The sequence below is a fragment of the Spermophilus citellus genome, assembly GCF_964194105.1.
Source record: "Spermophilus citellus genome assembly, chromosome: 4".
NCBI classification, from domain to species: Eukaryota; Metazoa; Chordata; class Mammalia; order Rodentia; family Sciuridae; genus Spermophilus; species Spermophilus citellus.
The window spans coordinates 43,565,526-43,581,450 of NC_138185.1; the positions used below are offsets into that span (position 1 = coordinate 43,565,526).

The 15,925-nt window shown below is 37.8% G+C and overlaps 1 protein-coding gene across 1 annotated transcript in view; it reads right to left on the reverse strand.

Moving 5' to 3' along the window:
• DZANK1 (double zinc ribbon and ankyrin repeat domains 1) overlaps positions 1 to 15,925 on the reverse strand; it is a 75,987-nt gene that overhangs the window by 57,708 nt on the left and 2,354 nt on the right. The window contains exons 3-6 of the mRNA XM_081289869.1: positions 12,851 to 13,004; positions 4,745 to 4,856; positions 3,297 to 3,393; positions 2,067 to 2,191 (exon numbers count right to left, since the gene is read on the reverse strand). Of these exons, the coding sequence (XP_081145995.1) occupies positions 2,067 to 2,191; positions 3,297 to 3,393; positions 4,745 to 4,856; positions 12,851 to 13,004 (488 nt within the window). The remainder of the gene's footprint in view (positions 1 to 2,066; positions 2,192 to 3,296; positions 3,394 to 4,744; positions 4,857 to 12,850; positions 13,005 to 15,925) is intronic.

The following is a 15,925-nucleotide window of genomic DNA, read 5'->3' on the forward strand; positions in this document are numbered from 1 at the left end:
TCTTGGCCAGGGATTTTGACTAGACTAATCATCAAAGTCAAATGTGGACTTCATCTCAGGTTTATGGACTAAAACTCCTCAGGAGATTTTCAGGAAGTGGTAGCTGAGAATTTACACATATAGTTACATTTCCTCCGGGTGATTCTGATGTGCAATCAGATTTGGGAACTAGGTTGTTTTTTTTTTTTTGCCTCTTTTGTACTTAATGGTAAGTATGAGCAGCCTTGGAATCATAGGTAAACCAGAAACAGTTGTGTTTAGATAGAAATGTAACTCCTGGTATATTCTACTTGGGGCTCAAATAGGAGAAAGACAATAAGAGCTCCTGGCTTGACCTTAGATGCCAAAAAAGTCTAAAATGAATTTTATAAACATTGAAAAATCAAAATACTATAATAATAGTAGGCAATTAGTATATGTGTATCTTTCTTGTGTTATAGTAGTGACAATGTATTAATATGACTTTTATTAGGATCTTAAATTACTTCCATCTTGCCAAGTTCAATGAGCAATTCTCTCTGCTTGGGTAGGCTGAAGTCTCAGCAACGGATGACATAGATGTCCCCTGCTTTCTCCTTGAAACTCTTCCCTCACTTGGCTTCCATACTCCTCCTTCCCTGCATAGCATCTAAGTTGAGGATTTTGTCTTGTGCTACCTTCTCTTCATCCTCTGTATACCCTTAGCAAGAGATCTCATTCAGATTCAGCTCTAAATACCATCTATATATGAAATTTCCAAATGTATATCTTCATTCCTGACTTCTTGGCTGAGTTTGAACTTACATATACAATAATATGTTCAACACTCTCACTTGAATATCCAATGAGCTCTTGAACACTTGCTCTTCTCTCATCTTGCCCATCTCATTTAATGGTACTATCATCTCTAGATGCTCAGGCCAAAATCTTGTGAGTCATTCTTGGTTCCTCCCTTTCTCTCATCCCATTTATCTAATCCCTCAGTCAAACCTGTTTAGATGCCTATGAACTCCTGTCCTCATTATGTCTACAACCTTTGTCCAAGATACCATCATCTCTTGCCTGGAGCAAACACCTTGGAAATGATGTTCCCCTTGTTGTCTTCTATAGTCTAATCTCTGGCACAAGAGGAACTTTAAAATATAAATGGAATTATGTCTTATGCTCCATATATATTCTCCTTACAATTAGAATAAAATCCCAATTCTTTACAATGGGACTACATTTGTGATTTTCAATCATGTTTGCACATTAGAATCACTTGACAATGCATTTTAAAAACAAACCATGCCAAACAACAAACCAACCCAAATTTTCAAGATTAGGTCCCAGGATTAGTCTGAAACACCTTAAGTGAATCTGATGTTACAGCCATATCTGAGAACCACAGGTCTAGGCACTCTGCTCCCAGCCCACCTCCCCCGTCATCTCCTACCTTGCTCATCAAGCTTCATCCACACCAGCTTCCTTGAGATCCCTCACTTTGCTGTCCTCATTTTGACTGTTGTTGAATGCTTTCCCCCAAGATCTTTATGTTGCCGGCTTCTGAAAGTTCATCTCTAAAGTCCAATTCAAATGTCACCTCTTCAAGGAAGCCCCTCTCCCAATTTAAACAACACTTGTTCTTCCTTCACAGACATTCTCAATCTCAGGGCCTCTCTAACTTGAGGGTGCATTAAAAGGAGGGTTAAATAAAATGCAGATCACTGTGGTCAGACCCAGAGTCTCTGATTCAGCAGGGCCTGAGAATATGCATTTCAAATAAGCTCCCATGTGATATTGATGCTGCTGGTCTGGTGACCCCACTTAAGTTGAGAATCATTGATCTACCTCATTATCCTGCTTGTCTTGTTTGTGACTCTTACTACTGTTTAACATTTTTTGTGTGATTAATTACTTGATTATTATCTATTTGCCCACAACCCCAATACAATGACAGCCCTATGAATGAATATATAGAGACTTTTCTTGTGCAACACAGTATTGCCAACACTGGCACATGGTCAAAAGGCTGGGAAAAGCTGCCTTAAAATAGTTCATGGGAAGCATTAAAAACATGGGAGGTATGGATTTTCCTTAAAAGTTACCTGGGACTGTTGAGTGGGTGGTCTAGAACATGATCCTTCATGGTAAGCTGGGATTTCTAATGGGCTTTCTGAGAAGCGAAGATCTTTCAGAGTTTTAGGGTCAGTTCTCTCATCTATCTCAAGGTCTGCAATTATATTAAAAACATTGTTCTGTGAGCATCTGTAATTATGTTAAATCATGCAAATGTCTGTGTAGTTAGAAAGCTTTTAAATAAGGGACCACTGTCATCACATTCTCTCCCTAGAAGTAACAATTATATAAGGAGACACCCTCCCCAACTCAGTGAATAAGAACTGAGAAAGGAAAAATAAGCCCAGACTGAGAAAATTTATCTTCCTTGTTACATTCTATAACATCCCACATCATCTTAGGAAAACAGACAGATCAATCCAATTGCAAGGCTAGGTGGTTACTTTAGTTCTCCCAAGGACATATATTGCAGCTGAGAAATGTCATAACAGCTTCCTCTTGAAGTAATCTACTGCTCACTTGTTGAGGAAAAATTGTCCTCAAAAATCATAGATTATCAGAAATTCTTCTCTTTCAAACTGTATCAGTAAGAACAAATATCGAAATATCGACTCTTGCCAGGAGAATTTAAGTCACAGAGAGAAGAAGTCTCAGTTTCTAATCCTTGTGCTGAGCTGCATAGTAGGGTCTCTGATCATAATGTTCCATGTGTATCTATATAAAGTAACAGAACTTCAGTGCACACGTGATGCTCCAGTTCCCACATAGTTAGCTCTGCTTTGAACCTATTAAAACTCTGCTTTCATTTATTTTGTAAAACTATTTATATATTAATTTTTGAGGCACTGGGAATACAATCCAGGGCCTTGAATATGCTAGGCAAGTGCTCTACCACTGAGCCATATCCCCAGACCTCTTCTTTCATTTCAATTTCAACCAAACTTCTCTCTTTCCCCAAACCCTTCAACTTTTATCTTTTCCCTTGCTTGATAAGACACACCATGATTCCATGGTGTGTGGTCCCCTCAATGAAATGAATCAATAAATATAACACTGTTGGACTGCTTGGTTATCCTTCATGGCTTTAGGCTAGTTAGCTAGGACAGCACTAGAATTCAAATTACAGCCTACTTTCCTATTCTAGTGTTTCTTATTCCAACACTTCTGCAAGTAAGAGAACATGCAGTGAACATGCCGTGAACCAGTTTGGTGGGTTTAGAATAAACAGTGAACCTTATCTTCATGCTATCACATCATACCTGGAAACTTTCTAAGGTTAACATTCCAACTAGGTTTATTTTCAGTGTTCTTATATTTCTTCTTTAATTTTGGTCCAACAAATCCATTTTTTAATTCCTAGGAATGAAGAGATTACATATCACTTGATACCCATTGAGAATGTGAAAATTAAAAACTACATGATAGAGACAGTGTCATGGCATACATTTCTTCCTTCAAATGGTTTACAGTAGTTTTTACAAAGTGATCTCTGTTTCACCTTACTGTGGGGAAACACAGAGCTTTGAATCTGGGCTTTTGGCTAGTAGCATGTCTAGGTCTCAAGTCCAGTGGCCAAACCAGGAAGAAGGAGCAGCACATCAAGATAGGATGTTACATTCATGGGAGGGTAATAACAAGGGGACCAGCAGATCCGCAGGGCAGAGCTAGGGTGGGATCAGACCAAGATAGGACTTATGTGCACAGCCTGTCCACAGGGCCTGACTTTCTTTCCATAGATTTTTTTTTTCTTTATACCTGATACAAACCTGAGCACCTGCTGATACATGTGGGCTCAGTCTCTGCTGGCTGCCTTTGCCCTGAACACACTAAGAGCCCCACCCCATGCCTGCACCCACCCTTTGGTGCTACAGCCTCTTTGCTGGCTTCAGGTTCACTTAAGGGATACCACCAAAAGCTTTCTGTGTTAACTCCGACTGAGACTTCTTGATTAGTTGCCTTACCATGAACTAGTCCATCCTCTGGCCCTGTTACTTGGATCTATTATTATCTATGCCAACAATGCAGGGACTGAAATTTGAAATGTCTTCACATAGCTTGAATTTTCTCCAAAGAGATGAGTCTTTGGGAATGAAAATTTCAACAGAACAGAAGTCTATGCCCACTGGGAGCTTCTCCTGATGAACCTATTTACCACATATATACTCATCACCCTCTCCAGCCTTCTCTTGAGCAAGGCTTTGAGTATGGCAGCCACACTCTATGCCACCTTGGAGCTTACAGCACATGGCAAAGACTGACAAAGAACCAAATAATCACATGATCAAAGTGTTTTTAAAAGGAGAAGACTTGGTGCAGTGATAAAACACTGTGTATAAGTTTAATTTAACTGGAGTTTACACAGGGGGAAAATTACAGTCAAGGCAAGAGAGCCTGGCCAAGAATGAACACTGATTACTTGCATGGCAGACTAAAATTTTCTGCTTTCTTCAGTAGGTAAGGAAGAGCCACTGAAGACACTGGAGCATGGGCAGTGTTGCTGGGTAGGAATTCTAATCTCTAAAGTGGAGGAGAAATTGACCAAAGGCTGAGGAATCAGTGAAGATACTTCACAATGGCTGATACTGACTTTACTTAAATTAGGACCTGACTATAAGCAGAGGTGATATAATGAAAGGGAAGATGTGCCCACCGAGAAGGACAGACGAAGAATATAGTAATAATCTGAATGCATAATATCATTACTTGCCTTTGAAGAAACTTTGAGAATATTTTCAACATTGTCTTCAGAAGAAACTGTATTTGGTGGTTCATAATCTACCTGAAATACCTTAGTTACAATTCCACTCTGTCTGCAGTCTCTGAAAATAAAAAAAGAAAGAGTGTGTTATGCAAAGATTCAAAGAAAAGGTAGCTAGCAAATAAAATGACTCCCTTTAAAGTTCCTTAGCCTCGGTCTGAAATGTATTTCATTTTAAATTGAAGAAATCAAAACTTAATTTTCAAGTCTTTCCTTATCTCATTTGTTTGGGAGTCTTTAAATGTGTAACAAATCACCTGCTGTGGTCAGAATCTTAAATATCCCCCAAAAGCTCACATGTTGAAGGATTGGTCCCAGTTGATGGTACTTGTGGAGGACAGTAGAACCTTCAGGTGTTGGGGACTACTGGAAGGAAATTAGGTCATTTGAGGCATGCTCTTGAAGGGGATATGGGACCCTGGCCCCTCCTCTCTGTTTCCTGGCCACCAGGAGGTAAGCAGCTTTGCTCCATCATTCATTTCCTGCTGGGATGTTCTGCCTCCCACAGGCCCAAAGCAGTGGGGCCAAGTGACCATGGCCTGAAACCTTGAAACTATGAGTCAAAATAAATCTTTCTTTAAGCTGATTTTTCTCAAATTTTTGTCATACTGATGGAAAGCTAACACAGTACCCCACAAATGTAGTGCCTTAAAACACAAATCTGTGGATTAACTGGTCTCTGCTGGGCAGATCTCATTTGCTCTCTTTCATGTGATTGACATCATGTGTCAGGAGAAGTAGAGTCAACTGAAGGCTCATTTGGGCTGCATTTCCAAAATGTGTTCTTCCCTCAAATAACTTCTTTCTCTTTTCCCCTTCTCCTTCTCCCTCTCTCTTCTATCCCCGCTCTTTTTCCATATGGATAGCTTGAACTTCCTCACAGTATGGGAGTCTCAGGTGATCAGACTGCCTTCATCGTGCCTGGCTTCCCTTCATGTTTATATTTCCAGAAACCAATTCTTGGTGTATTTATGTGATGTGTTTATTTTATATATATATATTAATCTAAACAACCACAATCTACCTGAGAGGCTATAGTAAAGAAATAATATGCCTGGCTTTCTGTAATCAAAGGATACTTGCAAGTTCACTGGCTAGAGTGAATCACAGGTAGCTAAACACTGGGAAAGCACTTAAAAATATCAAAACCAAATTTGTAGATGCATAAATGTGTGAATGCACATACAAATGATCATTTATATTAACTACATGCTTAACTCATTCACCTCAGGATCCAAGTCATCTGCAAGGTCACCTTTGGCTCTAGGTATGGCATTTAAAATCTAATTGTCCTCCTTATTAGCACACTTCCCTGATATCACAAACATCTTCAATCAGGGATCATTCAGATTCTGAACAATCACAGAGCTCCCTTAATGGGCACTTCCAACCCCATACAGTGGAAGCCTGATATCTTGCACTTATGCTACTGGTGTAAGGCCCAGGTTGTCTCCCCTACCACAGCTGGCCCTTTCCTTGGGGACCCAGATAATGCATTCACCCATGGACTCTATCCCAGCTAAAAACAGCCCAAAGTCCAGCTTAAGTTGCCTGCTAAGTAGAAGGACTTCATCCTGATTATGATCCTGAAAAAGGACTAGGTCTGGAGTTGGAATTGTAAATCCTACTCAGAGCCCAAATCCCATTTGAAAAATATATAAACTTTTGTTAAGGGCTAGATTCTGGAGACCTTAACTATGTATCTTTGGAATATCAACATGAAGTACATCCAAACAGAAAATTATTTTTGTGTAGCTCTAGTCTCACAATAAAATACCAAGGTACTTAAATGGCTGCAAGGGAGTTATGAAGCTGCATCTATGGATATTCCACAACTTGATCTAGGTCATATTTTCTCAACCCACTGAAAACTACTGAAATTTGGGGTTAGATAATTCTTCTTCAAGGGTTTTGTCCTGTGCCTTGTACAATGATTAGCAGCATCCCTGGCCTCTGCCACTACAAGCACATTATCACCCTACATATGATAACCAAAATGTTTCCAGACATTATCAAATGTCCTGTGGGGGAAAAATTATGCCCAGTTGAAAACCCCTAGTGTAGGAACTTAAAAGGGTTAAGTAAAAACCATTTGTTTACCCAGGCATAAACATTTCAAATATGAGGTATGTCTTTTGAGTTGATTCACACAATAGCAAATAGCAATCTTTTAGCTCTTTGCTAAGAATCAAAATAACAAACAACAGCAACTGCTACTGCAAGTGTGAACCCAAGTGTTGTATTAAGTGTGTTAATTCTAATCCTCACAACAGCTGTCAAATTCTATTAACTTCATTTAACAAACGAGAAAAATGAGTCAGAAGTCCATGCAATTTAATCAAGGGCACACAGAGTAAGTGATAGAACTAGGATTAAAATCCAAATCTGAGGGTCTCTAAGCTTTGTCCTCTTTACATATCGTTAAACAACATCTCTCAAAGTAGTTTTCTTCTTGCCTTTGTAGCTGCCTATGTAGATAACATCTGGATCTACTTCTTCACATAAATAGAACATATTGTACTATCTCTTGGAATTTACCTCTACACAATGAGCTTGAATTATGACCTCCAGGTAGAGAAGTAACATTTTAGGGCATATTATGTGTGCCAAGGGGCTACAAATGGAGGTCTATGAGATGAGCTGCAATACACTGAAAATCTGTTTTCTCAACCATTGTTGCAAAACTGGAGAGTCCCTCATAGTTCTACTGAAGAAAACAATTATCCTCAGAGGACTCTGAGTCCAATTCCATATCTTCAGTTCAACGTAGTTTTTAATCTCTACTGGGCTTAATTGATTGTGACCCCTATATGAGGTCAGTGAGGGAGAAGGCAGAACCCTGCAAGTTCATTGCCAACACACTACCAAATGATATCATACCAAGATGGGACATTGTGGACCACAAAGGAGACTTTTAAAGAAGCAAGACAAATGTCAGAGAGTGTACAGACTCTGGACTGGATCATCAATATAGGTCATCAACATCTGGCAACACACTTCCCCTTCCTGAGATGTTCCCAAGTTCCTGGTCCCTCCTGTCCACATATGTTCTTTTCTCTAACCATTCTTGGATGCAAAATTCACACACACACATATATCCACCTGCAATGATGCCCTATTTCTTTCTTTTCATCCTAGAATTTCATACTTCAATAAAAATATATTTACAAAACATTGTGTTGATCAAATATCTATAAACAAAAACATATTTTCCATTGCTTTATGTCCATTGTGGTCAATATTGGCTGCATAATGGAATCACCTATATATTTGAATAATCAGTATTTTAAAATATTGATGCCTGGGTCCTATCCCCAAGAGTCTGTTATTTAACTGGTTTGGGTGTGACCTGGGCATCAGGATTCTGCAAAGCTCCTTGGGTAATTCTAATTTGCACCTGTGATAGACTGGTAAAATAATTGGTCCTCCTAAAGCTCAGGAAATTATGCCAAGAGTTAACAAATAGAATGGCACCAAATTAAAAAGCTTTCTGCACAGCAAATAATTATATAATGTGAAGAGAGAAACTACAGAATGGAAGAAAATCTTTGCTAGCTACTTTTATGACAGAAGATTAATATCTAGAATATATAAATAACTCAAAAAACTTTACATCCAAACATCAAGTAACCCAGTTAATAAATGGGCAAATGAATTAAATAGACACATCTCAAAAGAAGAACTACAAATGGCAAAAAATATATTTAAAATGTTCAACATCATTAGCAATTAGGAAAATGCAAATCAAAATAACACTGACATTTCATCTCACACAAGTCAGAATGGCAGTCATCAGAATACAAATAATAATAAATGATGGAGAGGATGTAGAGGAAAAAGAACACTTTTACATTGTTGGTAAGACTGTAAATTAGTACAACCACTATGGAAATCAGTATGGATATTCCTCAAAAGATTAGGCATGAAACCATCATATGACCCAGCCATACCTCTCCTTGGTATTTATCCTAAAAAATTAGAGTCAAGAAACTACATGCTCATGTTTACAGCAGCACAATTCACAATAGCCAAACTATGGAACCAGCCTAGGTGTCCGTCCATCAACAGATGAATGAATAAAGAAAATGAGGTATATACACACAATGGAGTTTTATTCACATAAAGGAAAATAAAATTATGTTATTTGCAGGAAATGGATGGAAATAGAGATCATTATTTTAAGCAAAATAAATCAAACTCAGAAGATCAAGGGTCACATGTTTTCTTTCCTATGTGGAAGCTAGAGAGGGAAAAGGGGGGAAAAAAGTGTGGAGGACTCATGAAAATCAAAGAGACATTAGTAGAGGAAAGGGATCAGAAGATGGGAGGTGGAAAGGAAGAGGGGAAGTGCTGGGGCATGATACTGGTCAAATTATATGGTTTATATATGTACATATGAACATGTATCAACAAATCCCATCATTATGTACAACTATCATGCACCAATAAAAAAAGTGGAAAAAAATAATGGGTTCTGAGGCACCACCATACCTCTCTGCATCCGTGCCCTTGTAAAATCTCCTACCACATTGACTTTGGGTGTGGCCATGTGATTTACTTTGGCCAAGTAAATATGACACAAGCAGAATCTAAAAAAACATCTGCAGGACTTGTCCTTTCTCTTATTGCATTTTAGAACTGGGGCACCTTGTGAAAACATAAAGATATCTTGCAGGAGACATGGCTCCAGCCTATAGCCAGCACCAAACATGACATGTAAGTTAAGCTTTCTGAGACCATCCAATTCAAAATGAGCCAAAAAAAAAAAAAAAAAAAAAAAAGACAGCTATGTAACTGATCTCAGGCAAGATCATCAGAAGAACCACCTCCTGAATACACATCAAAATACTATGCAGTGACACACACTTATAATCCTGGCAGCTTGAGAGGCTAAGACAGGGGGATCACAAGTTCAAGGCTAGCTTCAGCAATTTAGGAGACCCTGAGCAACTTAGTTAGACTGTCTCAAAATAAAAAACAAAAAGGGTTGGTGATGGGGCTCAGTGGTAAGGTGCCCCTAGGTTAAATTGCCAGTAGCAAAACAAAACAAACAAACTGAAAAAAATCCAAAATACTGACCCACAGAATAATTAACAAATGCAATTGTTCTTTTGAGACATTAAGTTTTAGAATGGTTTGTTATGCAATAATGACTAGCTGATTCAGCAAAGTTGAGAAGAACTAGTTATGTAATTTCAGATATCCTTTATTTATTATTTATCCCTTTATTTATTATCACAAAAGTTAAGTTTTGGAAGCTGTTAAAGTTATCAAGAATAAAAAGCAAACATACATAATTTTGTCATCAAAGGCAGTGACTGCTAAGGTTTGGCATGTTTTCTTCCAGTCTTTTCTCTATGCATTTTAAAGTGCAGTTAAAGTCATAAGTGTAAACTTGTACCTTATTTTTTTCCACTCTTTACATAATAAACATTTTCCTCTGTCATTTGAAATTTCTTGACAATTTTTCCTCTTAATATGTTAATAACCTTCAAGTGTTATTAGCACTCTCATTTAAAGTCCTTTGACTCCTTACTAAGAAATTACCTTAAGTACCTAGAAACTGACTTAAATAAAGCAGTATAATTTCCATAAAAAACTATTTTATCTAGGAACAATGTTGCACACCTGTAATCCCAGAGACTTGGGAGGCTAAGGCAGGAGGACCACAAGCATGAGGCCAGCCTGGGAAACTGAGCACATCTGAAATACTTTGGTGTTACTAAAGCACTCAGTGGGCACAGAGAAAGTTAGGTGAGAATGTCAAAATACTTTCTACTGTCATGTATAACTAAAAGAAACAAAAATAAATAAATAAATAAATAAAAACTTTTAAAAAGTTGGTGAGAGGCATAAAGATCTTATTTTTAAACTCTCTTGAAAGCTTTACTACCCCCTTCAAACTACCTCTTTATCTGAATTCTATTAGCAGCTCCTAAAGGGGCCCAGCCTTCCAGTATTAGGCAACACTAATTCTCAAAGGAATAAATAAGTAAAATCAGAACATAATGTCATTATATTGTAAATCAGTACTTAGGTTTCTAATTTTTAATGATAATTGAGATGATTTGTTTTGATAGAAGTGGCTTAGAGGAGAGCGGAGGGGATGTGGGGATAGGAAAGATGGTAGAATGAAACATACATTATTAATGTATGTATATATGTAACTACATGACCAATATGATTCTGCAACATGTACACTCAAAAAAATGAGAAATTATATCCCATCTATGTATGATATATCAAAGTGCATAAATGCATTCTACTGCCATAAATAACTAATTAAAACAAATTTTTAAAAAATTTTAAAAAGTGCCTTGGTAGGGCTGGGGATGTGGCTCAAGCGGTAGCACGCTCGCCTGGCATGCGTGCGGCCCGGGTTCGATCCTCAGCACCACATACCAACAAAGATGTTGTGTCCGCCGAGAACTAAAAAATAAATATTAAAAATTCTCTCTCTCACTCTCTCTCCTCTCTCACTCTCTCTTAAAAAAAAAAAAAAAAAAAAAAGTGGGCTGGGGATGTGGCTCAAGCGGTAGCACGCTCGCCTGGCATGCATGCGGCCCGGGTTCGATCCTCAGCACCACATACCAACAAAGATGTTGTGTCCGCCGAAAACTAAAAAATAAATATTAAAATCTCTCTCTCTCTCTCCCCTCTCTCTAAAAAAAAAAAAAAAAAAAAGTGCCTTGGTAAGTGGGAAAAAACAAAATTCCAGTATTTAGTAAATAACAATGATGCATTTAAGGGGTTATTTTGTCTCACTCTTTTTTTTGAGGGGGTACTGGGGATTGAACTCAGGGGCACTCGACCACTGAGCTACATCCCCAGCCCTATTTTGTATTTTATTTAGAGACAGGTCTCACTGAGTTGCTTAGTACCTCGCTTTTGCTGAGGCTAGCTTTGAACTCACATTCCTCAGGCCTCAGCCTCCTGAGCCACTGGGACTAACAGGCATACACCACTGTACCCAGCTTCATTTTATTTTTAATTTTTTTTTTTTTTAATTTTCAGATACCAAAACAATCATCTTTGGTAAAGTTGCTCCTCTTTTCAAAAAGTCATGCAGTGGGCTGGGGTTGTGGCTCAGTGGTATAGTGCTTGCCTAGCATGTGTGAGGCACTAGGTTCAATTCTCAGCACCACATTAAAAAAAAAAAAAAGATATTGTGTCCATCTACAGCTAAAAATATTAAAAAAAAAAAAAAAAAAAAAAGGGTCATGCAGTAGTTCAGCCTGCAGGGGGAGTCTGGGGCCAACAGGTATTTGGTTTGGTGCTTAAATAGATTCCCGAAATGTGGCCAAACCGGTCAAACCGGTCTTGCTGAACAAAATGATTCTTCCATCACAATCACACCGACTTGCTAAGCAATTGAGGCTTTTCCCCTACAACATATGGTGAAGGTTTCCAAATTAATAGTGTTTTCAAAAAGGTTTCAAAATGGTTAAAAGGCACCAAGTGGGAAAGGAAGAATAAAGTGGCTAATGTCCTCCACTTTTGTGAAAAGACAATAGCTTCAAAGATCAATTAAATCGGGCCTGAGGATATAGCTCAGTTGGTACAGTGCTTGCCTTACTTGCACAAGGCCCTGAGTTCAATCCTCGGCATCACCAAAAAAAAAAAAAAAAAAAGATCAATTAAATCAATACAAAATGAAAGAGTGAATCATGGTGCTGTTGTAGGCTGCATCCTGAGGAATAAGAACCATCCAGTAAATGCAATGCTTTCCTCAGAGCCAGGAGAAGCTCTTTAGAGGAGGTTCCCAACCCTAGGCAGGCTCTTTCTTCTTCCTGAAGATCCAAAGTGGAATTTGAAATAAAAGCAATGTTAATACACAATGATACTTCATTGAGCTTATTGATTTCACTTCATTGAATGCACTTTACAGCATACCTCAGTAAAATGCAAATAAAACAATGAGTTACTTGTATATGCTACATTAAGTTTTTTGTGTCTTTCTAATGCAACACTAATTCTCAAAGGAATAAATAAGTAAAATCAGAACATAATGTCATTATATTATAAATCAGTCTGATCACCACTTTCTTAACTTACTTAGAGACTGCAATAGCTTTAACTTGTATTTTTCCATCAGGCAGAGTAATAGGTTTTGTATACTTAAACGTATTATTTTCTCCATAACCAATTCTCTTCAGAAATTCAGGTTTGCTGCCATCCAGGGTATAATATATGTTGACATCTGGGGTATCTGAAAAATTCAAAACAGGATAACTATAAATTAACACTAAAGAGGCTACCCCTGAATAATGCTTAAATGTCAGTTATTTGAGGAGTTTCTACACATACATATAAACATATGAAAATTCACACATATGAATTTGAATATATATATGAAAATAACTAACAATAATTCTTTTTCTGTGTTAGCACAGTGCTTTACATGAATGAGCTCACTTCTTTTAAAAAGAAAATATTTATTTTTTAGTTGTAGTTGGACACAATATCTTTATTTTACTTATTTATTTTTATGTGGTGCTGAGGACCGAACCCAGGGCCTTGCACGTGCTAGGCGAGGGCTCTACTGCTGAGCCACAATCCCAGCCCAAATGAGCTCACTTCTGACTTCATCTGTATAACTCTATGAGTCCCTATTTTATGCCCATTTTCTAGATGAGATAACTGAGTCCCTAAGAGATTAACAAAATTGCTAAATAATAGATGCATTGTGGTATGACTTCTGGTCAGTTGAAACCATAACCTATGCTCTTGAACCATTATGCTCTTTTGTGTCTCTAACAGGGCATTGATACAAATAGAATAGAGGTCAGTTTTTAAGATAACACCATCCACAATAGAAAACAGAAACTAATTTTTAATTTTTTTTGAGCACTTCTTCATTCATTTTGTTTTGTGGTGTTGGGGATTAAACCCAGGGCCTTGCACATGCTAGGTAAGTGTTCTACTACTGAGGTATACCCCCAACCTTGAGCATTTCTTTTCTTTCTTTCTTTTTTTCTTTTTTTTTGGTGGTGGTGAGTATGATACCTGGGATTGAACTCAGGGGCACTTGACCACTGAGTCACATCAGCACTATTTTGTATTTTATTTAGAGACAGGGTCTTACTGAGTTTTTTAGTGCCTTGCCACTGCTGAGGCTGGCTTTGAACTTGTGATCCTCCTCTGTCAGCCTCCCAAACTGCTGGGATTACAAGTGTGTGCCACTGGGCATGGCAGAGCCTTGAGCATTTCTTAAGAAATGACTTATTATATATTTTTTTGGACTTGGTAAATGATTCTTGTAATGCCTGAAAAAAATTAAATGCAGGCTGGGGATGTGGCTCAAGCGGTAGCGCGCTCGCCTGGCATGTGCGGCACACTGGGTTCAATCCTCATCACTACATAAAATAAAATAAAGATATTGTGTCCACCTAAAAAACTAAAAAATAAATATTTTTTAAAAATTAAATGCAATAAATTCAGATTAAAAATTCAAAACTTTAAAAATGCTATACAATGAAATTCTCCCTCTTAGATCTCACATTGGCTGTCCAAAGACAACCAATGGTATACTGAGTGTCCTTCAGAAAACTTTTATTGGGCTGGGTGTGGTGGTACACACCTGTAATCCCAACATCTCAGGAGGCTGAGACAGGAGGATCATCAGTTCAAAGCCAGCCTCAGCAACAGCAAGGTGCTAAACAACTCAGTGAGACCCTGTCTCTAAATAAAATATAAAATAGTCCTGGGGATGTTGCTTAGGGTTTGAGTGCCCTTGAGTTCAATCCCTAGTACCAAAACAAAAAACAAACAAACAAAAAAAAAACACCTTTATTGGTACATATAGGTATATAGTCTTATTTCCCCCTCCCTTTTAACACTCATGGTGGCATACTATATCCTGTTCCACACATTTCTTTTCTTTTTTCAATTATTAACATGTCTTGGGTATTATTCTATTTTGACACATAAAGAACATTCTCTTTTTTTGTTATGACTGCAATCAATCTCCTCATACAGGTGAACAACAATTGAACTCTCTAAAGATGGACACTTAGATTGTTTGCTTTTGCAAACATAAGCATTGTAATGAACAATCCTATAAAGAATTCTTTTTGTAAGTATATCTGTAAAACAAATATGTAGAAATAGTACTAATAGATCAAAAGGTATGTACACTTGTAAACATTTTTAGGATAGTGTCTAGCTATGTTGCCCAGGCTGTCCTTGAACTTGAAAGTCTCCTGCTACAGTTCCCTGAGTAGCTGGGACTCTAGGCACACACCTCTGAGCCTGACTTTGCATTTGTACTTTTGATTAATATATTCAAACTGCACTCCCTGGGTGATTAAGCAACGTACACTGCCACCCGCCATGCATGCCTATTTAACCACAATCTCCCCGATAAAGTATGTTACCTATTTTTCTTTTAATTTTGCTAATTTCTGAGATTGAAAAAATAGTATCTTTCCAGGCACAGTGCCATATACCTGTAATCCCAGGTATTTGGGAGGCTGAAGCAATAGGATCACAAGTTTGAGGACAGCTCAGCAACTTTGTGAGACCTTGTATCAAAACAAAAACTTGTATCAAAATAAGAACTATGAGCACAAATATTTACATTTTAATTTTTTTTAAAGAGAGAGTGAGAGAGGAGAGAGAGAGAGAGAGAGAGAGAGAGAGAGAGAGAATTTTTAATATTTATTTTTTAGTTCTCGGCGGACACAACATCTTTGTTTGTATGTGGTGCTGAGGATCGAACCCAGGCCGCATGCATGCCAGGCGAGTGCGCTACCGCTTGAGCCACATCCCCAGCCCAAATTTTGGATCTATAAAGCTTTCATTTCTCATGTTCATTAAATGAACATGTGTGTGTATGTATATAGATACATTTAAGAGTTTGAAGAATAAATATTACCAGGAGATATATTCTCTCTTTTATTTTTATAATAGTTAAAACATATTTTATTACATGCTAGATCCTGTTCACCTCACATATATACCAAGTCACTCAGTCCTTACAATGGCTCCAAGTGGCAGATATGACTAACTTTATCTTACTATAAGGAAATTGAGACTCAGAAAGGCTATGTAAAGTGCCCTAGGTCATCAGATGTTGTCAAAGCTGGGATTCCATTTCTAAACTGAGACATTTGAAAGTCTGTATTAGTA